The sequence below is a fragment of the Prinia subflava genome, chromosome 19 (assembly GCF_021018805.1).
Source record: "Prinia subflava isolate CZ2003 ecotype Zambia chromosome 19, Cam_Psub_1.2, whole genome shotgun sequence".
In the NCBI taxonomy this organism is placed as follows: domain Eukaryota; kingdom Metazoa; phylum Chordata; class Aves; order Passeriformes; family Cisticolidae; genus Prinia; species Prinia subflava.
Genome location: NC_086265.1, coordinates 3948970 through 3972423, shown reverse-complemented (window position 1 = coordinate 3972423; position 23454 = coordinate 3948970). Strand labels below are relative to the sequence as shown.

Below are 23454 nucleotides of genomic sequence, written 5' to 3'. Positions count from 1 at the left end.
AGGACAAGGACACGCTCCTGGGTTTGGCTCCCTGGGGGGAACAGGGACTCCCCCCATTCCACCCCCTCCTCCCTCGCTGTGTTAAAGTTCCAATGCACGATCATGTAAACAAAGTGATTTTTATTAAAAAAAAACACACTGGGGGAAAAAAAACCAAAGCAAAAACAAACCCCAAGTAAACAACATATACAGCAAGGCTACAGACAGTATAAACATCGATGGTGATAGTGTTACCTCAGAGAGAACACCAGAGGAAGGGTTACAAGGATATTCTATAAAAACTGGTGTAATTTGCAAAAAAATATAGGCTCTTCACTTCCATTAAAGGAATTACAAATCCAAAGATGGGCTGGAAACGCAGCAGTATGAAGTCAACACCTCTTCCTCCTGGAAGTCCTAACAGTTATTACCAACAGGTGGAAATTTTAATTTGCTCCCAAGGTGGCAAAGCACGAAGTTCCCTCTTTTAAGATCTTTAAAAGATCTGAAATAACTTGCAACTGTAAGTCCATTAACGGGGAGATGTCAATGAACAAACCTGCACTGCTGCCACCAGCAAGTACCCCCAGGCCCTTGGTCAGCACAGCTCACCTGTCATCCAGGTGATTACACACCCTGGAAGAACATAAAACCTTTTGATTTTCCTGTCTAAATGCCAACAAAAACCTCAAAAGCATTACCAAGGCTCTTGGTCACAGCCTCCCTGTGGCTGCTGGGAGAATTTATCCCAAAATCTTGAGATCATGGATGCACCAAGCAACACTCCTGACCATGTATTTTCTTTACAGCCTCGAGAAGCCATTTTTGTAATCAATCTGTAGCAAAAAGCTAAAACCAAAATCCTTTTCCTCCCATGGAGTCAACTCCATTCCCCCTAAATAGGAAAACTGGATTTGCCTGGGAAGGAGGCAGCAGGGCATGTACAAAAGCTGAGCAGCTCAGTAAGAACTGACATCCCTTCACCAGAGAATGGAAATAAATTCCCATTGCCACAACGACCACAAACTAATACAGAACTCTTGTGTTTGGGGTCTTTTTTTTGCTTCAAACCAGGCTAAGATCTGTTCCAGCAGCAGAGCTGTCCATCAGACACTCCAGCATGCTCTTGGAAAAATCAACATTTAAAACAAAAATATAACCATCTCTGAAAGTTTGGTCATTTGTTCATCCATCAACACCCGACGAACAATTCTCAGGTCAGCAGAGTTTCTCAGAAACACCCCAACCCCTGACCCAGGACTGCTCCCAAGGCTCAGAGTGCTTTCCAGTCGATGGGCTTCTTCCCAGATTTCCTGAGGAATTCGTTTGTCTTGGAGAAGTGCCGGCAGCCGAAAAACCCTCTGTTGACAGAGAGGGGCGAGGGATGAACCGTCTGCAGGACGTGGTGACGCTTCTGGGAACGCCAGAGGAGACCACAGGTTAGACTGGCAGGGTTTTGGCTCTCCCTGCTCCAGGGCAGGTGATTTTCCCCCATTCCTCCTCCTGCTCCAGGGCAGGTGATTCACCCCCATTCCTCCTCCTCCTGCTCCAGGGCAGGTGATTTACCCCCATTCCTCCTCCTCCTGCTCCAGGGCAGGTGATTTACCCCCATTCCTCCTCCTCCTGCTCCAGGGCAGGTGATTTACCCCCATTCCTCCTCCTCCTGCTCCAGGGCAGGTGATTTACCCCCATTCCTCCTCCTCCTCCCCTTACACCACCCCCTCCTGCACCAACCCCAAGAACCAGCCACAAGGACCAAGACTTCTGTCCCACTAGGCAAAGACATAAATGTCCTGGCATTTCCCAACTGCTGTCATCCCACCAGCAGATTTCATACTGATTCATGAGCCCTTAACTAGGAAAAACAGCTCTGTCCTTGTGAGACACTGCTGACAACAGGAGCACACACTTGCTCCACTTTTCTTGCTTAATTCTGGCAAAGGCTAAGCTGGAGCAGAAGCAGAACTCGATTTGAGAGTTCAGGCAGGGAAAAATCCCAATTCTGTAAGGGAGGTGCCCTCTAGTGTCCACCAAACTGAGGGAAAAACCCAGGGAGACGGAAGGGCTGAGGAAAAGGAGGCTGTACCCTGTCGATGGAGCTGCCTTTCTTCTGGGCATAGGCTCCCCAGAGCATGAAGACAAGCCCGTGCAGGTTCTTGTTGAGCCAGGACACCACGACATCCGTGAACTGCTCCCAGCCCCTCTCCTTGTGGGACGTGGCCTGGTGAGCCCGAACCGTGAGCACCGCGTTGAGCAGGAGCACTCCTGGCAAACAAAGCACATCCTGAGGGTGAAACAAGGGTTAATCCATCCCTGGAACTGCCCAAGGCTGGACTGGATGGAGCTCTGAGCAACCTGGGCCTAGGGGAAGGTGTCCCTTGGATGAGCTTTAAACTCCTTTCCAACCCAAACCATCCTGGGATTCAAACTGCTTTTTTTTCCTGTTGATGAAGCAGATTTTCATTTTAAGGCGCTCAGAAGTGATTTTCTGTTCTACAGGGGGATTATTTCCAACCACAGGGCTGGTTTTTAGATAAGATTCTTTTCTGCTCCACAAGGGGCACATCGTGAGTGTCTCTGAGCTCACCTTGCTTGGCCCAGCCCGTCAGGTCCCCATGGCCAGGGTGGGTGAAGCCCTCAATGTCCTCTGAGAGCTCCTTGTAAATGTTTTCCAAGCTGCAAACCAAACCAGCAGAAGATTATTAATACAAAAAGAGCAAGCAGCGCCACTTATTGCTCTAAGAAGGCAAGAAGAGCATTGATTTTAATCTTATTATTTAAGATAATAAAGCCATTTGCAGAGGCAGGGCAGCAAGGACTCTGTGTGTCTCCCTGGAAGTTTTAATGAGACTGGAAATGAAAATTTACATCCAGAATATCACCAAAATTACACAGAATTATCCTTCCAGGTGATGCACAACTCAAAGGAAAGTAGGTGCAAACCACCTCACATTAATTTTCTGGCTCCCAGCCCTGCGCACCACAGAACTGCAAATAATTAAGGAACAAATGGGATTTTGCAGATTCTCATACCTGGGGGGAGGTGGAACAGGCTTCTGGACACTGAAACAGAGCCCATGAGCTTGCTTAGGTCCATGGTATGGATCTTGTCCCAAAATGACAACCTTTACCTGAAAGCAGACCTTGGTTAGCACTGAATTGTAATCAGTGTTATTCCCCAGAGAGTGGGGAAAAAAAGGCTTATAAATGACTTTTATCCTAAAACAGACACAAAAAACTGCCACAAATCAACCCCTCCAAGAAACTGAAGTTAAATCCCAGATGTCTCATTGCTAAAGAGCACAGAGCCCACCCAACACTAAGGATTAACATCCCTACACCTTTGCTGCCAAAATAACGAATATAATTAATATATTAATTTTAATTAATTTGAGTGCAGAAGACCAACATTTTTACAGTCACAAAAAAACCTTGTTATTTTCCAGGTAGGTTTCATCCCATTTCAGCTTTATGCCACACTTACTATGATATTTTTGTCAGGTTTTATTGGAAGTGACATTACCTTAGTCTGGTTTTTTTCTCCTTTCGTTACAGTCTTTTACTGATCAATTAAAACATCTTGAACAAGAGATGTTCAAGATCAAAAACCTACGAACTAGGTTAAGCTGTTAACACCAGAAAAGAGATCAAAAGGATCAGAGGAAGTTCTGTGGCTTGTGAGGGTAATAAAACAATAAAATCACAGTTTGGTATCAGAGATGAAAGGGGTGGATTTATGAGTTAGATGAGCCAAACAACAGCATCCACACCCCACAGGATCCAAGTTTAAGGACTCAAACACCAAGGGAACGTGTCTGTGCACCCACCGTGCACCTTCACGGCTTTAAACCCCCCGGAGCAGCTGAGAGGACCCGCACGGCGGCTCTACTCACATCCCTGATGTCGCACATCTGCGTCCAGGTGAAGACCTGCTCGGGGGGCGGGTACACCGTGTAGCGCTTCCTCTCCTCGGCCACGAACGCCATCAGCTGCGGGAGCGGGGATCAGCGGGGCATCAGCGGGGCTGCGCGGCCGCTCGGGGCGGGGAGGAGCGGGGAATGCTACTCACGTCTATGAAGTAGGGCTTGGAGAACTCCCCGGCCAGCTGCTGCCGCCAGCTCTCGCCGAAGCCCGGCGGAACGTTCCGCTGCGCCAGCAGCTGCCGCGCCGCCTCCTTGTTCTTGCGGATGCGCTCCTGCTGCTCCGCGCTCAGCGCCGGGCTCGCCTCATGGCAGGCTCTCTTCGTCTTCTTGGGGGCGCTCTCCTGGAAGGAGCGGGCAGGGGGGTGGCTGCGGAGGATGCGGGAGCGGAGGCCGAGGCGGGAGCGCGGCCCGAGGCGGGGCAGCAGCGCGGCCATGGCCGGACGGGCCCGGCCCCGCCCAAGGGGCGGCCCCGCCGCACGCGGCTGCTCCGCGGCAAAACACACAGCGCGCCCCCATTGGTCACTGCCCCGCGCAGGCCCCGCCCACAGGCGCGGGCACAAACGCCGGCTCGCTATTGGTCAGTGGAAAAAACGCACGTTTCTCCCCATTGGCTCGCCGCGGTTGGCGGGGAGGATTCCACCTAGTAACAGTGACGTAACGGAGGGTCTCGGCGCCCATTGGGCGGCAGCGGAGCGTGGCCGCTTGATTGGCAGCTCAGCCACGCGTAGAGCCGCGCGGGAGTTTGGAAATCGTGCCCCCCCCACACCAACTCCCCTCAGAAAAGGCCGCCAGAGCCCCCAGGGCCCCTCCCGCACACACAGAGCCAGACACGCAAGTGCCGCCAACAGAACCCTCTCCCCTCTCCCCTCATCCCCTCTCCTCCCCTCCCCTCCAGAGCCGCGGGCTCGCTCAGCCCCCGATCGGTACCTCAGAATCGTCGCCCGATTCCGGGGAGCGGGCGCGCTTCTTGGCCGGCGCGGGGCTGAAGAAGGAGTGCAGCGTCTTCTGTCCGATCATGGCTGCGGCGGAGCGGGGCAGGCAGCGAGGGACGCCGGGGTGAGCGAGGGGCGGCAGCGGCGCGGAACCGGCGGTGGGCGGGACTCGGATTTGGCGCCAAAACCGCGAGCGCGCTGCGGGGCGTGGCCATCTGGGGAAGGGGCGGGGCTTCGAGCGCCGCCATCCCTGGCGCGCTCCCGTTTCCCGCGGGATCGCGCCTCCCGCTCCCCCCGTCCCTCCCTCGGGCATCGCTCCCGGTCCCGGGCGCGCCCATGGACCGATTCGTGGTTAAACTGCCCCGCGGGCGGGCGGGGGACGGCGGCGGAGAGGGGAAGAGGCCGCGGCTGGAGGAGCCCGGCCCGGAGCGGCCGCCGCCGCGGGAGATCCGCGCCGAGGGGCTCAGCTGTGATTACCGCATCCTCTTCGGCAAGGCCGAGGCGGACGAGATCCTCCAGGAGCTGGAGAAGGAGGTGGAGTATTTCGAAGGTATATTCCTGCCCTGTGAGGGTGCCGGAGCACGGGCTGTTCAGGGAGGCCCCGGAGGCCTCCCAAAGGGCCTGGACAGTGCTCTTGGAGACCCTGCCTGGGCAGGAGAGTGGCCTGGATGACCCCCACTCATCCCTTCCGACCTCAACCCGTCTGTGTCCAGCTCTCCATATCCCCTTTTCCCCTTCCCAGTGAAGCATTTCCCTGCCCAGGTGAGTCCCAGAGCAGTTCCCAGGGCCGGGCACGGCTGGCAGGCTCTGGGAGATTCCTGCAGCCACCCGGTGTTTGCACAGCGTGGCCCTGAGAAGCCAAAAACACAGGTCTGACCCCGCAGGGTCGGTTTAGCTGAGTTTGTCAAGAGATAATCCTGGAGCGGTGGCTGGAATTTGTTGGAGATGCAGTGTATGAGATATGAGAGGTGTGATGGGGATGCTGATTGTGAAAAACGTGAGATGATTAATTCATATTCTTATGGTAAATTGGAAAATTATAAAGCTGTATAAATTTATATCAGGTAAAAGTCTATGTTTTAGGAGGTTTCTCCATTCAGAAGGGAACAAAAGACTTTGCAGCTTTCTCAAGTATTGGGAGGGGACCTGTTGAGATGAGAGGTATCAGCAACTCACACCTCGGGAGCCACCTTCACAGACCATCCAGCAATATCACCCATATCTCGAACATTCATCAACTATAAAGGATCCATAAAAACTGAACATTAACACATGGACTTGGGAGGGGAGCTCTTTTCAATCCGACCGGAGATGAATTTGGGGTTGAATAGCTAACCAAGAAACAAAGGGAAATATGGGGAAATATTGCCAGGGGCAGAATAAAGAGTATAAAAACCAAGCCTCGAACATGGCAAATTTGTGTACCCAGCTAGAGACTCAGACTGCCAGGGTCTGTGTCTATGGGTCACCCTTGGCTCTCTTTTTCCCGGGAGAAACTCTGTCAAGTAAGTGTCGCTGTTTGTGGGGTTTTTTTTTTTTTATTGCTTAAAATTCTGTAATTTGGTTACAAATTTTGTGATTTGAATTTTTAATAAACCAAATTCTTGAATTTGGTAATAAATTGTCCTGGCATTTATAACACTGATCCTGTTTATTCCATGCAAAGAGGAGAACAAGACAGTGTCCAGCTTTGCTGGGAACAGGGATGACAACTTTTGGGTTGACATGAGCACCCTCATTCCTGTTTGGAGATTCCCAGAACCTGCAGATCCAGGAGAATATTGGATTGTGCAGAGACAATACAGACCCGGGTTTGATCCTTTCCCTGTGTTTTTTAAACAGATGACTTGACAAAACTGCAGGTATTTGGCACGTGGCACAAGATTCCCAGGAAGCAGGTCACGTACGGAGACCCCGGCTTGTCCTACACCTACTCGGGGGTCACATTCCACCCTAAGCCGTGGATCCCAGTGCTGAGCCGGATCCGGGAGCGTGTCACCTCGGAGACAGGGCACACCTTTAACTTCGTCCTCATCAACAGGTACAGCACCTCCCAGCTGCACCAGGCAGCTTTGTTTTCAAATGAAACAAAACAAAACAAAAAACCCACAAAAACAGCCAAAACCCCCCCCAAAAAACAAAAAAAAAACCCCAAAAACAAACAAACAAAAAAAAACCACCAAAAACAAAAGGAAAAAAAAACCCAAAAAGCCAAACAAAAAAACCAAAAAAACCCCCCAAAACCCTAAAAAACCTAAAAAAACCCACCAAAAAGAAAAGAAAAAAACCTAAAAAAACCAAACAAAAAACAAAAAAACCCAAAAACCCTAAAAAAATTAAAAAACCTAAAAAAACCCAAAAAACAAAAAACCAAAAAAAAACCAAAAAACCAAAAAAACCCCAAAAACCCTAAAAAACCTAAAAAAACCACCAAAAAACAAAAAAACAAAAACAAAAGAAAAAAAACCCAAAAAAACCAAACAAAAAACAAAAAAACCCCAAAACCCTAAAAAAACGAAAAAACCTAAAAAAAACCCAAAAAACAAAAAAACAAAACAAAAAAAACCCAAAAAAACCCAAAAAACCAACGCCCCCGAAAAACAAAAAAAAAAAAAAAAAAAAAAAAAAAAAACCACAACCAAAAAACAACACCAAAAAACCCACCACAACTTGTGCAGCATTTGTTTGATTTAATTGGAAAATTCTATTATTAGCAAGGAATTGATGGGTGGTGCTTAACGGGGTTGTGTGCCCAGGTACAAAGACGGCCTGGACCACATCGGGGAGCACCGGGACGACGAGAAGGAGCTGGTTCCCCGCAGCCCCATCGCCTCCGTGTCCTTCGGAGCCTGCCGCGATTTCGTGTTCCGCCGCCGGGGGAAGGCAGGGCCGGCGGGCACGGCCAGGATCGCCCTGGCGCTGGCCCACGGCAGCCTGCTCCTCATGAAGCATCCCACAAATCTGCACTGGTACCACAGCCTGCCCCCCCGCAGGAGGGTGCTGGCCCCCAGGGTCAACCTCACCTTCAGGAAAATCCTGCCCGGGGTCAAGCAGGGAAAGGTGCAGCCGTCGGGGGCTGTGGGATGTGAGAAGTGAAGCTTTAATCGCTGCTGTGGTGACCCAAGGGACTGGAGGAGCAAATGGACACAAGAGGTTTGGGAATTTTGCTGCTAAAGCCTGTGGCCGCTGAAAGGTTTTTCCCTCTGGGAAAAGTTGCTGCAGTCCTGCTGGTCCTTATTTTTGCTGATTCCTGTTTTGCTCGGGAAGAAGTTTGTTCTCAGCTGATCTTTGTCTAAGCAGTGATCCAAGAAGATGAAAATGCTGCTTAGCCCGGAGGCAGCAGTTTATAAACACTGGGAGCCACAAACTGTGGTCGTTTAAAGCTGATACCATACAGGGGACACTTTCTGTCAAGGAGATCTGGTTTGCTTGGGGTTTTGAAATTAAAATAAAACAAAAATGAGCCTGACATGGAGAAGGGGAGTGCTGAGGTGTGAGGACAGGCTGGGTGAGTGTTTGAGTCACTGTGGCTTCTGTCTGCTTGAATTCCTCTGCTCCTGCAGGAGGAAGCACAGGATTTTTCCTCTCTCAGGTCCTTTGTATAAAAACCAGGCAGCAAAAAAATGCCCTTGTGAGGAAGAGCTGGGTTGTCCCATTTCCATTGGAAGGCTGTCACTCTGAGAGTGTTTTCCTAAATAATTATCCCTAGGGATCCCATCCTGACTCCCTGAATAAAGTGTGGTAAAAATAAAAATGTGGTATTTTCTCTTGGGAATTTCCAATTTTGCATTGGATTAAAAAACGATCACCTCCCACACCCACAGGGAATCTTGCTGAAAATGAGGGAATTCTCTCCAGTCCCCAGGAGACCTTGAGGCATCAAAGAATGGTAAATTCTGGGTGAGAAAGGGAACCAAATCCTGTGTGGCTACAGCCACTGGAATTAGTGCTGGGCCTGGCCTTCAGTGGTGGGTCCATTATTCCTATGGAATTGAAGCCTGTGCAGAGAATTGGGAATTGGTACTTCCCACACTCTGAGATGCTCTGTGGAGCCTGAAGAGCTCCTGCAGAAAATCCTTTTTATCCAGGGCTTGTGAAGTTTTGTTTCAACCCCCTTGGCTCCCAGCTTGGTATTAAATATATAGTTTAAATATAAATGAAATATATATAATTATATAAATAAATATATTTAATACCAATATATAAATTAAATATATATTGGTATTAAATATATATATATATCAAGACACCCCCACACTGATTTTTCTACCAAGTTTGTTCTTTTATTGCTACTGTACAGTTACAAAAATACCCTGAAGTGGAAAAAAAAAAAAAAAAAGCAACTTCCAACAGCAGTGCAGCGCTTGGACTGGAACAGACATTTTTAAATTAACACACAAAATAAGAATAATCCAAACACAGAGATGCCATCTTGGAACTCTTAATTCTTTACAATTTATTCACATTTTCTCCACCATGGCAGCTTGGGAGGGACGAGTACCAGTGTTGGAGCCTTGTGGCTGCACAGAGGGGAGGTTTGGCTGGAAAAGAGAGCTCTGTGACCTCTGGAAAAACAGATCCCAGTGACCTCCATGGGGAGGCTTGGCTGGAAAACAGATCCCAGTGACCTCCATGGGGAGGATGAGCTCCCAAAGCCCTGCACAGACCCGGTGCTCACAGGGGAGGGTCTGGCACAGCTCAGGGCCAGGACTGAGGTGCTGGGATTTGCTCCTGAGGGTTAAGCCAAGCCCATCCACTCCTCCCCACCAGGCAAAGCCAGAAAAAAGGCTCAGCCCTCCCCTCGATAGCCCTTGAGGGAGATCCAGAGTCAATCCACAGCCCAGGGAAGCAGCTCTTGGCAAAACCTGCTGGCTGTGCAGGGAGAGGTGACTTTGTCCCAGCTGCCAGATTTCAGATTTCAGCCCATAGTGTGCGTGTCCTCTGCCCCTCCTCCAGCACAGCTAAGCCAAGGGGCTGCTCAGCTGAACTCCCAAATCCAGGAAAAACGCCCAAGCACAGCGCTGAGCACGGATAATGCAGGACAGCCACTGCTGGCACTGGAAATGGTTTCAGTTCTGAGATCTGCTGGAGGGAGATGTTGGGGTGATGGTTTCGATGGCTCCCAGTAGGGAGGGCTGGCTCCTTCTCCAGCTCTGTCAGCTCTCCCTTCAATGCCCAGGGCAAATTTTTGGCATTTTGCATCCTTCAAGGGTTTTTTTTTAAATTTGTTTTCGTGGTTTTCTGTAGCTTAAAACAGGTTAAAACCAAGCTACTGCTCGTGCAGCATAGCCAGGAACCAGGTCCCAGCCCAGCAGGGGATTTATCAATATTTATTTACTGTGAGCATTACCTGGGCCAGGAATTGTGCTCCAGACTCTGGAATGATGAGTTTTGTAAATCATTTTGCATATCCACCCATTTTACCACTCCTGCTTTGGCTGGTTTGGAGCCACTCCTGAGGAAGTGTGAACACCCCCGAGCTTTGGGCAGCACTATGAATTCATGAGGTACAAAGTTGCCCTAAAAAAACCTATTTAAGACAGCTGTTATTTGAAAACTTCACACTGAAAAAAAAGCTTGTCTGATGAGGGATTTTTCTCCTCCAAGCTTACAAGGACAGAAAAGAGCTAAAAACAACCTACATATTTTATTCCTGGTCATTTAAAAGCAGGTTTTTAAAGGAGGATTTTTGCTGCTTCTCCTTCTGTGCTTTGGGATATTTTTTTTTTCACATCAAACAATCCAGAGCAGCAGAGTTCCCCTTATTTCTATTTACAGGGCAGCCTGGAGCTGATGCAGGATTCCCAGATTTCTTCACGAGACCATTAAGGGCCCACCAATCTTGGCCCTGCTGTTTATATTCTATTTAACAAGGCCAGGGGCTGCTCTACAGCTCAGCTGCAAGCCAGGAGCGTGGATCCCAATGCTGGGAATAGCAGATTCCAGCAATAAAATGGGAAGGGCAAGTCTGGAACAGTTACAGCAGCTTGGAAATCACAGCATTAAAAGTTGTAGTTGATGCTACAAAACAACTGGATTCGACAGTGCTGAAGGAAATGACAACACTGAGCACTAGCAAACACCTCCATGTGCTGATTCCAGCTAAATTCCAAAGGTATGGAGCAATAAATTAAGGTTTCAGCTCTTAATAGATACAAAATTATCTCCTGGATAAAGCAGTTTAAATCAGGAGAAGGACTTTACAAAGAAGTGGGAGGAAAATCGTGTGAACGGGGAAATCTTTAGTGGAGATGCCTTTCCTTGATAGGACAGGAGAAATGTGATTCCAGGAGCTCATCCCGTGGTTGTGAGGCATTCCCAGGACACAGTGGGCCTGCAGGGGGCTGGCCCAGTGGCAACGCAGCTGCTGAGGGAAGCTCAAGGCACTTTGTGTGTTCAATCATTGCCTTTGCCAACAGCAGCTTCCCTTCACCCCCTCCCAGGGCTGCCCACTGGGAAATGTTGGGAACAGAGCCTTGGGATAAAATCCCTGCCTGACAGACAAAGGCCTCGCAACACATCGGGGCTGGACGTGGGAACAGCTCCGGGAATTTTGGTACAAAACACAATTCCCGGGCATTGCCACAGGGAAGGGAGGGGCTGGTGCATAATGGAGAGGTGCCAGGGGAGAGATGGGGATGGGGATGGGCTCTGCAGCAGCAGCTTGGCATCAGCCCTTTGCAGGGCTCCCCCTTGGGAAATGAAATGTTGGAAATGAAATGTGGGGGATAAAGCATCTCCCTGGGAAAAGTGCAGTGTCAGGACAGGGAACAGAGCCTTGGGACAAGGCAGGAAAACGCTTCTCAACACACACCCCGAGCTGGAACAGCGGGCTTTGGGTACAAACCACAATTCCCAGGTGTTACCACAGGGAAGGGAGCCGGGACAGGGGGGAGGTTTTGCATAACAGAGAGGCTCGACGCTCCGAGGGCGCTCGGGATGATCCTGGTGCTCCAAGGGTTCTCAGGATGATCCTGGTGCTCTCAGGATGATCTGGTGCTCTGAGGACTCCTGGGATGATCCCAGCACTCCGAGGGCTCTCAGGATGATCCTGGCGCTCTTGGGATGATCCTGGTGCTCCTGGGAAGATCCTGGTGCTCAGAGTTCTCAGGACGATCCTGGCACTCTCAGGATGATCCTGGTGCTCCCGGGACGATCCCGATGCTCCAAGGGTTCTTGGGATGATCCTGGTGCTCTGAGGGTTCTTGGGATGATCCCAGCACTCTGAGGGCTCTCGGGATGATCCCAGCGCTCTTGGGACGATCCTGGTGCTCCTGGGATGATCCTGGTGCTCCAAGAGTTCTCGGGATGATCCTGGTGCTCTCAGGATGATCCTTGTGCTCCTGGGATGATCCTGGTGCTCCGAGAGTTCTTGGGATGATCCTGGTGGTCTCAGGATGATCCTGGTGCTCTGAGGGCTCTTGGGATGATCCCAGCGCTCTTGGGATGATCCTGGTGCTCCTGGGATGATCCTGGTGCTCCAAGAGTTCTTGGGATGATCCTGGTGCTCTCAGGATGATCCTGGTGCTCCAAGAGTTCTTGGGATGATCCTGGTGCTCTCAGGATGATCCTGGTGCTCCTGGGAAGATCCCAGAGCTCCTGGTGCTCCCAGGATGATTCCGGTGCTCCTGGGACAATCCTGGCACTCTGAGGACTCCCGGGATGATCCTGATGCTCTGAGGGTTCTCAGGATGATCCCAGTGCTCTTGGGATCATCCTGGCGCTCCTGGGACAATCCCGGTGCTCTGAGGGCTCTCAGGATGATCCTGACGCTCCTGGGAAGATCCCAGTGCTCCAAGGGCTCCTGGGACAATCCCAGTGCTTCTGGTGCTCCCGGTGCTCCCAGGACGATCTCGGAGCTCCTGGTGCTCCCAGGATGATCCTGGCGCTCCTGGAACAATCCCAGCGCTCTGGGGAGGATCCCGGAGCTCCTGGTGCTCCCAGGATGATCCCGGCACTCTTGGGACAATCCTGGCGCTCCGAGGACTCCTGGGAGGATCCCGGAGCTCCCAGCGCTCCCAGGATGATCCTGGCACTCCCAGGACACTCCCGGCACTCCCAGGACGATCCCGGCGCTCCCGGCTCAGCGCTGTGCGGGGCTCTGGGGCTGGCCCCGGCCGTGCACGCGCTCGTAGAAGAGCAGGTAGGCGCTGGCGGCCAGCACCTCGTGCAGGCTGGCCCTGCGCACGGACTCGTCCGACACCCAGAGCCACTGGCTGCCGCGGGCGCCCGGCGCGCGCCGGAAGGTGACAAAGTGTCCCGAGTGCATGTCCCCGTGGTGCACCACCACGGCCATCAGGCGGTACAGGTACAGCGGGGCCCTGGGGGGACAGACAGACATCAGAGCAGCCAGGATTCCTGCCTGGAGTGAAAGGTGTGGCCCCTGGGATAGACAGACACACCAGAGCAGCCGGGATTCCTGCCTGGAGTGAAAGGTGTGGCTCCCTGGGACAGACAGACACACCAGAGCAGCCAGGATTCCTGCCTGGAGCAGGGGTGTGGCTCCCTGGGACAGACAGACACACCAGAGCAGCCACAATTCCTGCCTGGAGTGAAAGGTGTGGTCCCTGGGACAGACAGACACACCAGAGCAGCCACAATTCCTGCCTGGAGTGAAAGGTGTGGCTCCCTGGGACAGACAGACACACCAGAGCAGCCACAATTCCTGCCTGGAGTGAAAGGTGTGGCTCCCTGGGACAGACAGACACACCAGAGCAGCCACAATTCCTGCCTGGAGCAGGGGTGTGGCTCCCTGAGGGGAATGGTGGTGGAGGCTGTGTGGGGTGTTCCTGGTCTAGTGGGAGGTGTCCCTGCCCGTGGCAAGTGGTGGGATGGGATGATTTCCAAGTTGCCTTCCAAGCCAAACCATTCTGTGATCCGAACTTTTTCCTGCTGCTCCATCCCTGGAAGTGTCCAAGGCCAGGTTGGAGAGGGTTTGGAGCAACCTGGGATAGTGGAAGCTGTCCCTGCCCATGGCAGGGGGTGGATGATCTCCAAATTCCCTTCCAACCCAAACCATTCTGTGATCCAAATTGCTTTTTCCTGCTGCTCCATCCCTGGAGGTATTCAAGGACAGGCTGGATGGGGCTTGGAGCGACCTGGGATAGTGGAAGGTCCCTGTCCATGGCAAGGGGACTGCACTGAATGCTCTCTCAGGGTCTTGTGCAGGTTTAGGGGGTCTCAGGGAGAGTTTGAGGGGATTTTGGGGGGTCCCTGGAGGAGTTGTGGGGGTCTGGTAGGGGTTTGGGGAGTCACAGGAGCATTTTGGGAAGACACCAAAGGCCCATAAGGGGATTTGGGGGGTCCTGGGGGGATTTGGGGGGGTCTTAAGGGGGTTTCTAAGTTCCCTACCAACCCAAACCACTCTGGAATTCTACAGAAAAGGATCAGCAGAGGCCCCACGGGTGATTTACCAAGTAGAATCATGGCAGGTGCAAAATCAAAAACATCTGAGAAAAAAACAAATCTATGGATTTCTTACAACCATTTGAAAATGAAGGGAAAGAAGGGCTAGGGGACACCAGCAGCAATGAGATCATGGCAGTTCAGAAGGATGAACCATGAGGAAGGAGATTTTGAGTTTTGCTTTTAACTTGCCCCACTCCTTTTCCCAGGACTAGAAATCACCCAAGACACAAGCACAGGGACAAAGGTTCCTCCTGTGACAGCCTCAGGACAAGGACAGGAGAAAGGGAGACAATTTGAAGGACAGAAATTAAGAGAGAGGGTACAAATCTCCAACTTACCTGCACTCAGGGAATGCAGCAAGTGGGAAAGTTCCTGGTGACATTAAAAATGAGGAAGAGGAGGAAGAGGAGGCACCATTCATGAAGAGAGGTTTGGTACCAGCTGGTTGTTCTGCATCTGCCAGAGGAAGGAGAAATTCAAGGATTTAACTTTAAAGCTGTTGCTTTAAAGTTAAACCCCTGCTCCTGCAGTGCCTTTCATCATGGGATACAAAGGTATTTTATTGATTTTAATATCCAAAGGATATGGATACTTTATTCAAACTCATTTTGCATTACAAATATGGAAATGCCCATGTGTCCAAAATCCCAACTAAAGGAATATTGAGCTGCTTAAGGACAGACCTCCTACAGCTGGATTTTCCAGCTGTTTTTGAAGAATCCACCATTCCCAGCATTCCTTCTCTGCTTGGAAGAGATCCCTAACACAAAAATCCCTGGGACATCCCAAGTTCAACACACCTTTGGACATAAAATATGTGAATTCTGCGCTGTGTCTTATAATTTATTTTTTTAATATATATTTAGCAGGATGAAAATTAAATTATCTGAACTGAACTGAAAATTTTGGAACAGCAAAGGGATTTCTGTCCTCTTTGCAGCCCCCCACACCAAGATACTGCTCACGGCTTGATCCTGCAGAGAACGCTTGATCCCTGAAATGCAGAAAGAGCTGAACTATTTTACTGGCAAAGGAGGTACCTGAAGGTTTCCCTGCTCTCCCATCCTTTATTCCAGGGGTTGTCTCCTCAGGGCTCCTCTGGCTGAGCTGCTCCTGGCTGGGTTTGGGGCCAGGAACTCGATATTTGTAGATGTCCATGACCAGGAACTCGTTGAACTGGACGTGTTCGTGTCTCTTCAGGGGAGTGCCCTGGTTTGACCAGCTCAGCCTTTGCAGGTGGATGCACAAACACTGGGGCAGCTTCAGCAACCAGTTCAGGAAGGGAGAATCCACATTTTTCATGGAAAGAAACAGGTGGTAAGTCCAGGGAATAAGAAAATGCATTTCCCTTATCTCTGTGTAAGCTCAGAGGCAACAGTGTCCCTAAAACGTGACAATAATTCTTGTGAGATTCCTGATATTTCCTAATCCCCAATAATTAATGGCTTTGCACAGGGGAAAACTAAAAACATTAAGTGTTATAAAGAGCTGAAATTCAAAATCATTGCTGTAGCAAGATGAACATCATCATCATTATTAATTATTATTATTATTTTTATTATTATTATTTCCACCTGAGGCTCCTAATTACACACCAGTGCCCTGCTGGCCTTTGCATGACAGGATTACAGAGCAAAAATAAAATGAGTTTTCTCATAGAAATCACACCTGATGTTTACTCACCAGCTGCGTTCAGAATATTTTAATTTCTTTTAAATGTGGAATTGCTAAAGTTGCTACAAACCCTGTAAATATAAATCGATTTGCTCACTGAATAATTAATGCAAAATCTAAGATATGACACCGAGCCAAACTCACATTTAAGTGTTTTGCTAAATAGCAGAACATTCACATCCTTCAAGTGTTTAATGTTTGATGTTTTGCTGAATTGAGGCCTCAATGCCCACAAATATTTGCCAGGTGAGTTTACTTTGAAAAGTAAAATATTTGTAGTCTAATAGGAAGAAATGGACACAACCAGCTCAAAGAGAGAAGTCAGTGTGTGACAGATTTAGGAGATTTGGAGGGGTTTTTTTGCCTCACCTTTCCTAACTTTAATTGCTTAACAAACGTGGTTCTCTGGTTTTCTATGCTCTGTCCATTCAGAATTCCTTCTGCCTGGATCTGGAATGAAAAGGGGGAAAAAAATGAAGGCACCTGCAGATAGGAGCAATTAATTGTCTGTTTTATGCTCATTGCATTAATCACACCTAGGAATGCTCTTCAGAATTCCTAAAGGACCAAAATTCTAAACAAAATCAAGAAGAAATGAGCATTTAGAGAGCTCCATTCACTCAGAAATGCCTCTTCTGTTGATTTTCAAATAATATCAGAGCAAAAAAATGATGCCTGGTAATACCTGGTAACTATAGAATAAAAGATTTGTAGATTTTGTAACAGCAGTAGTAAAGCCTCAAATATTCTGTGAAGTAAGAACTCCTTGTTAAATATCTGAAATCCCAGAGGCTTTCCCCAAAAGAAAAAGGAGGTGGAAAGTGAAGCCAGGATTGTGTCAGCAGGCTCAGATCTGAGCAGGGAGGTGACAGGAACTGAGGTGACAGGAATTAAAGTGACAGGAGTCCAAGGGGACCCACCTTGGTGCAGTTGTCACACACAACATCCTTGACAGACTCTGAGGAGATGAAGTGATGGAGGCAGTGGTCCAATGTCATGGGACGACCCTGAGGGCCAAGAAAAGCCAGAGTTACTTGCAGGAATTTTAGGGTGCATTCCACTGGGTTTTGGGGAAATTTAATCATTTCTTCCACAGGAAAAACTACAGAACTGCAGATTTATTTCATGAAAGAACTCACTAAATGGCTTTGGGTGATCATGTAACTGTGGGGATTCTACTTTAGCCTGGATTAAACATGGAAAACTTTGCGTGTTTAAAAACTTTGATAATAACAGCAGAGATTCCCTGTGTGAGCCCTCCAGTGGTGTTTTAAACCACAGATTCCTGTCCTGTTCCTATTTATCTCTTGTTTCAGCACTTCAGGGGTCACTTTATGCCCTCTGGCTCTCTCCACAGGAGAAATATAGCTTTAAATGGAATTTAGGCTTCCTTCCTGCCCTTCCTCATATCCTGCCCTGCCAAGGAGTGGATAAAACAAAACACAAAGAGCAGAAGATGTGCCCAAATCCCAATCCTGGCTGTCCAGGAGGGCACTCTGCAAGTAGGAATCACAATTTCCACGAGTAGCAGCAGAAAGAAATCACTACCAGACATGAAATAACAAATTCCTACAGTTCAAAAACATCCTGCAGATGTTGCCCCAAAATCCACAATGTTTTGTCATTTGAAGTTTGTCAGAGGCAGAAAGAAATGGAAACAATTCCCAGTTGAGATCACCCACTGGAAAAGGCTGGATGGGGTAAGTGTGAGCTGCCAGGGGAGCCCCAGCTGAAGGGAACAACCCTTAGGACATGATCTGGGCTCTTCAAATCCCACAGAAAAGACCAAATCCTCCCCCAGGAGAAACACAAAGCTCTGGTGGCATCACTGAGTTCTGTTTGTTGGACTCATCAGAACCTCCCGTTGTGGGGAAGGTCCTGCAGCAGCACAGGGTTGTAGAAGAGCAGAAAATCAAGTCCTAGAGTAGCTCAGAACGTCCTGTGCTCCTGAGAAAGGCCCTGGGCAGGGCAGGAGGGGTCAGGGAGCAGGGGATACACACCCACACAGCCGCTGGGATGCTCAGGGAGAGGCTGTCGAAGGTGTCGAACCTCACAGGGCTCTGCAAGAGAACATTCCAGAGCCAGCATTTATGGTTTAAGTTGTAGCTTTTATATTTTCCAGACTCTGTACTGCATTAATATCTAACTCTGAACTTCATACAGAGTGTCAGCAAGTTCTCCTCACAGTTCAGTCAGACAGAACAATCCTGTTCCAGCCCCAGAACCTAGGACAGCACTGCAGCTTGAGGCCCAAAAAGTAAAAACAGCAAATTGAGGAGAGCAGCCTGGGAGGATGGGACTTCTCAGCCTGGAGCTGTAATTGGACAATTAACCCCAAAATGTAAACGGACAAAACTCATAAAAGTGTGCAAACTTTTGACTCCTGGTCCATTTTGGGTGCAGCCTCAGCCAGGCTCTTGCACTGCCCAAGGTGCATCCTTTGAAGGCCTTTTTTTAATAAATCCTTGGTTTATTCCTTTAACACTGGCCAGCCTCTGTTCTAAGTAGCCTCTCAAGGCATCAGCAGTCCCCAAAAAATCCAGCCCAACTCTCCCAAGGTGAGCCTGTGCCCAGTGCTGTCCATAATTCCCTGTTGGAACAGCATCCAGACCCCCTCAGGTTCCCAGCTGTGCCAGGGAACACCAGGAATGTTCTGCTCAGCCTCCTCCTGCTCCCTGCAATTTGTGTGCAAGGTTTTGGGAAATAAAACACAATGTTCTCTCTTGGTTTGGGCTCTAAATGAGGTTTGCTTTCCATTTTTTTTTTAGCTTTATCCAGGTTATCTTACTTGGGATAACTGGGCTTTAAAGTGCCTTTGCAAAATGTGCTGAACGAGCAGCGAGTCCTAAACTCACCCACATCAGTGGGTTTTCAGGTAATATTATTAATGAATTAATTGCTCATTCAATAATAGAATAAAACACTCATTATTCTGTTGGATGTTACCCACACAAGGTGCATCACATGGATTTTTTTTTTGGTCTATTCAGGGATAAATCCTTGCTCACTACCAAGGGATGACGGCTCCAGGATGTACTCTGAGTGCTGGATACCCCTTCTCACATGACACAGATATTAATAAAAATACAAAATATTCTCTATTTCCACACCTGGTGCTCACAGTGTTTGCAGACCATGTTGCTGGTCAGCCTTCCATGGAAAGGGTGCTGAGATTTCCAGTGGTTGGACACAGGGGGAAGAGATCCTGCAACACAAAACCTGTCCTTGGATTTTCCATCCATCCACTTTCATCACTCCACTCCCCAGCTTTTGTCCCACAGTAACAAAATTAATGCCTCCAAAGCACATTTTTGTCCCAGTGATTAATAATTAATGGAGGTTTATTTACATTTTTGATTTCTATTTCATTTCAGTATAAATATCAATTAATATTATCCCCTTAACAAACAAAACTACCCTATGAATATTCAGAATATCCAGAAGGGATAAAATCCTACCTCTTGTCCTGCAGCTTATTTGCTTTTGGGTTATTTCTGGTTGCTGTAGAGGGAGATAAAAACATTTCATTAACCCTACCTCAGCAACATAGAAAGGATTTAGAAATTTATTACATGAAGTATTAAATGTGTTCCTATTTCATCCCTGATTGGCTTTTCTGGCATTAGAAAAATTGTGGGAATCTCAGTGGCTCTTTACACTTGAAGAACAAAAAAAAAACTGGTACGAAACAAATTTATAATTGATAATTGCTTGTAAAAGGAGTCAGTAATCTGCATTACTTTCTGCCTCAGAACATTAAATAAGAGATTTTATCTCTTTTTTTAGTCTGTATTTTAGGCAAAACCAGATGTTTTCCATCTGCATCAAGTTTATCAGCAACTGGAGGGTGAGATCAATTTTACCTCCACAAAACTCTTCCAGAAATGCCCTTTTTGCAGTTTTCAACCCTTTTCCAGGTGGGACCTACAGATCAGAGTAACTAATTTAAATCCCCATATCCCATGGATTCAGGGATGCAAAAACCCTCAGGAAAGCAGGAACACTGGAAATCCAAAGATTTTCTTCGGAAAACCCCAAAATTCTTTAAATTCTATTTATTGATGAGCTCCTACCACAGGATTAAAGAACAGCTTTGGGAACAGAACCAAAATATCCCAACCAGGCCCTTTCTGCTTGGGAATGTGGGCAGGCTGCAGGGATTTGTGTAAGGGAATAAGTGGGATCACCTCCAGGGAATGCACATCGAACAGGTGGGTGACACGGGGCTGCCGATCCCGCTCGTCCTCCAGGGAAGAGGTCAGGACGTGGAACAGCTCGTGGGCATCCTGGAAATGGAGTCAGAACCAAGAGACATCAAAAAAAACACTCCAGGAGGGCTGGAATTCCACAGGAAACTGAGGAAAAATTATAGCTCAGAGCCCAGATTTATATTTGTACTTTTGACATTTATATTTGTATTTTTGACATTTTTATTTCTATTTTTTACATTTATATTTATACTTTTTACATTTATATTTATAGTTATGTTTGTATTTATATTTACATTTATATTTATACTTTTTACATTTATATTTATAGTTATGTTTGTATTTATATTTACATTTATATTTATATTTTTACATTTATATTTATGGTCATGTTTGTATTTGTATTTTTTACATTTGTATTTGTATCTGTATGTGTACTTATATTTATATTTATATTTATATTTATAAGTCTATTTATATGTCTATTTATAATTATATTTATAAGTCTATTTATAAGTCTATTTATACGTCTATTTATACGTCTATTTATACGTCTATTTATAAGTACATTTATGTTTGCATTCGTATTTATATTCATACTTAATGTAAGTACACAATAAATATAAATATAGCATACAATAAACAAAATATAATCTAAATATAGCATACAATGAATATTTAAATACTATACTAAATATTATAATAATGTTTGTGTTTATATTGGATGTATTTTGTCGTGCCCAAAAGCTTCCTAACAGCACAAGGTACCAAAGACATTCTGAGCCATATAAACTCACAAGGAACTAAAACACTTGGGAGGAAAAAAATACTCCCAAATTAATTCCCAGCTCCCAGTTTTCCTCGATTTCAAGGGAAGAATTATTGAAATCTGTGCTTGGAAATTAGGAATATATTTTAGGAGTGGGATAATTGATGGAGTGCATTGGAAATACTGACAAGAATTGCAAATAATTCCTGAAAAGACTGGAAAATGTGGAGTGCAGCCCTGGGAGCAGAGCAAAGATCCATTATCCATAGGGAAATCAGGGCTGGATCTGCTCTGGTTCAATATTCCTGGCTCTGTTGGGAATGACAAGGTTTGGAAGCAGCCAGGAATTCCCTGAGGAATTCCAGCTGAAAGCCCCACTCCCAACCTGGGGATGTTTTCCACCTTTTTTTTTTTGGAAGCAGGATTTGGATCTGGCAGCTCCAGCTCCGGGGGGATCCCAGTCCAAGGGGATTTTCCCAGATTCCTGCACTCACCTGCTCCTCAAAGGAGGAGATCTGCCACCTGTTCATCCTCAGCACGTCCAGCAGGCAGCTGGCATCCAGGACATCGTCCTCTGTCACCTCCTGGCAGGACAAAGCTGCAGAAGGAGTGGCAGGAGGAGCCAAAATCGTGTTAAAAATCAATGTTTGACAGGGTTAAAGCAGCACCAGCCTCACACCACTCCCACAGGAACATCCCCAGGCACAACTTCCAAGGGATTTCCTTTAAAAACAACCCTGGCAGGGGAGCCAGGGCATCACTTGAGGGTGTCAGAGATGAATTTAGCCCAGAAATGTGTCACCTTGAGCTTAAAATCTTTAATTTTTTTTTTTATCTGAAGTGTGGTTGAATAGTCCCAGATTTTTTTGGAAAATAATAAGCTTGGGAAAAAAAAAAAAAGAGAGAAAAAAAAAAAGCTTAAATTATTTCCTAATATTTTTTTACATAGAATTCTGGATTTCTTGAATTCTGTGGAATTCAACCCTTCTGTGAAAGGTGGCTGAGCTTTGACTGTGGCCTTGAAAATTAGAGAGGGAAATAAAACAAGGAATACAAACCCCATGAGCTCCTTTCTTTGGGAAAAAAGGCTAAAAATGACAACATTCCCCCTCAATTATTTTATCCTTGGTTTGGCACAACAGGAAAATGTCTCGGTACCTCTCAGGAGCTGCAGCAGAGTCACTGACAGGTGCTGATGCTGTTCCTGGGGTTTTTCCTGCTCTGTTCTGTACTGTGCCGTGAACTCCTCCAGCCACCTGATGAAGGAGGGGCAGGAGGACAAGCCCTGGAGCAGGGAATTCATGAAACACGTGTTGCCAAGGTTCAGGAGACCTGGGACAAGCCCTGCAAAGAGAATTGCAAACGTTTACACCACGAAATCCAAGGAGAGCATCCCATTTTTCAGCAGGAATGCTGGGTGAGGTGCTGCAATTACAGAAAAAAATGGAGTTCAGTTTTCAGGTTTTGGTATTTCAGTTGATTTTTGGTCTTTCACGGAATCCCAGTTTGGGATTTTGGGGATCATTCCCTGTCAGGGGCAGGGACACTTCCCACTATCCCAGGCTGCTCCAAACCCCGTCCAACCCGACCTTGGAGACCTCCAGGGATGGAACAGCCACAGAAAAGCTGCGCCAGAGCCTCCCACCCTCCCAGCCAAGAATTCCTCCCCAAAATCCCACCCAACCCCGCCCGCTGGCAGCGGGAAAGCACCGGGAGCTGCTTTGACAGCGTTTAGACCAGCTGGGAGAACGGGACAAAGCCCGAGCTGGGTCATTCCCGGTGCTTTGGAAGCGTTTAGACCAGCTGGGAGAACGGGACAAAGCCCGAGCCGGGTCATTCCCGGTGCTTTGACAGCGTTTAGACCAGCTGGGAGAACGGGATAAAGCCCGTGCCGGGTCATTCCCGGTGCTGGCAGCCCCGGCCCCCCCGGTACCTCTCCGGCGCCGCTTCCTGCCGGTGATGGGGCCCCACAGGACGTAAATCCCGGCCGCCAGGGCCGCCGCCGCTCCCCCCAGCACGCCCCAGCTCCGCATGGCTCGGTGCCTGTGAGGGGAAAGCGGGGACGGAGGGAAGGAGCCCTCAGCGGCCCGGCCTGCCCGGGAACCGAGAAAGGGAACGGGGGGTACGGGAAGGGGGAATGGAGCAGGAAAACGGCGAGGGGGAAAGGGGAGAAGGAAGGGGAAAGGGAGAAGGGAAAGGAGGAAACGAAGGGAAGGGGAAAGGGGAAATGAAGAAAGTGAGGGGAGAAGGGAAAGGAAGAAAGGACGCGCTCGGCCGAGGGTTCGCCACGACCAACGCAAGCCCCTCCGCCCGGCCTCCCTGCAGATCCGGCCTCCTCCCGGTTCATCCCGAGCCTCTTCCCGCTCCATCCCGACCCTCTCCCGTCCCGGCCGACCCCTCCGCTCGCACCTGGCCCCCTCCCCCGCCCGCAGCAGCCGCCGCACCGGCCCGTCCGCCAGCATAGCCGCGCCGGAACGCGGGCGCACGGCCGGGCGGAGCCGGGGGGACGGCGGGAGCGCGCGGACCGGCCGGGCGGCGGCGCCGGAAGTGGTGCGGGGGGG

At 48.6% G+C, this 23454-nt stretch overlaps 3 protein-coding genes across 6 annotated transcripts; 1 reads left to right on the top strand and 2 right to left on the bottom strand.

Annotated features, from left to right (window-relative positions):
- Positions 1 to 801: 801 nt before the first annotated feature.
- UNG (uracil DNA glycosylase) lies at positions 802 to 5147 on the bottom strand. Its single transcript, XM_063415988.1, has 7 exons — positions 4830 to 5147; positions 4049 to 4243; positions 3873 to 3968; positions 3013 to 3110; positions 2567 to 2655; positions 2066 to 2244; positions 802 to 1393 (listed from the first exon to the last, which is right to left on the bottom strand). Exons 1-7 carry the CDS (start codon positions 5145 to 5147, stop codon positions 1253 to 1255), a joined length of 1116 nt encoding a protein of 371 aa, XP_063272058.1. The 3' UTR covers positions 802 to 1252.
- Positions 5148 to 5170: 23 nt separating this feature from the next.
- ALKBH2 (alkB homolog 2, alpha-ketoglutarate dependent dioxygenase) lies at positions 5171 to 8588 on the top strand. The gene is made up of 3 exons (XM_063415989.1): positions 5171 to 5384; positions 6677 to 6875; positions 7591 to 8588. The coding sequence occupies exons 1-3, from the start codon at positions 5171 to 5173 to the stop codon at positions 7928 to 7930; spliced, it is 753 nt and encodes a 250-aa protein (XP_063272059.1). The 3' UTR covers positions 7931 to 8588.
- A 492-nt stretch (positions 8589 to 9080) lies between these two features.
- Positions 9081 to 23450, bottom strand: USP30 (ubiquitin specific peptidase 30). Of its 4 annotated transcripts, none has more exons than XM_063415977.1 (13): positions 23303 to 23450; positions 22827 to 22936; positions 22052 to 22237; positions 21388 to 21491; positions 20104 to 20202; positions 19375 to 19417; positions 19027 to 19121; positions 17917 to 17976; positions 16837 to 16923; positions 16286 to 16366; positions 15283 to 15502; positions 14581 to 14698; positions 9081 to 13155 (listed from the first exon to the last, which is right to left on the bottom strand). In XM_063415977.1, exons 1-13 carry the CDS (start codon positions 23353 to 23355, stop codon positions 12918 to 12920), a joined length of 1494 nt encoding a protein of 497 aa, XP_063272047.1. In that variant the 5' UTR covers positions 23356 to 23450; the 3' UTR covers positions 9081 to 12917. The 4 variants fall into 4 exon arrangements, with proteins under 4 accessions (XP_063272047.1, XP_063272049.1, XP_063272050.1 ...); XM_063415979.1 differs by having other exon boundaries at positions 22827 to 22985; positions 23303 to 23391; XM_063415980.1 differs by having other exon boundaries at positions 23338 to 23356.
- Positions 23451 to 23454: the final 4 nt, after the last annotated feature.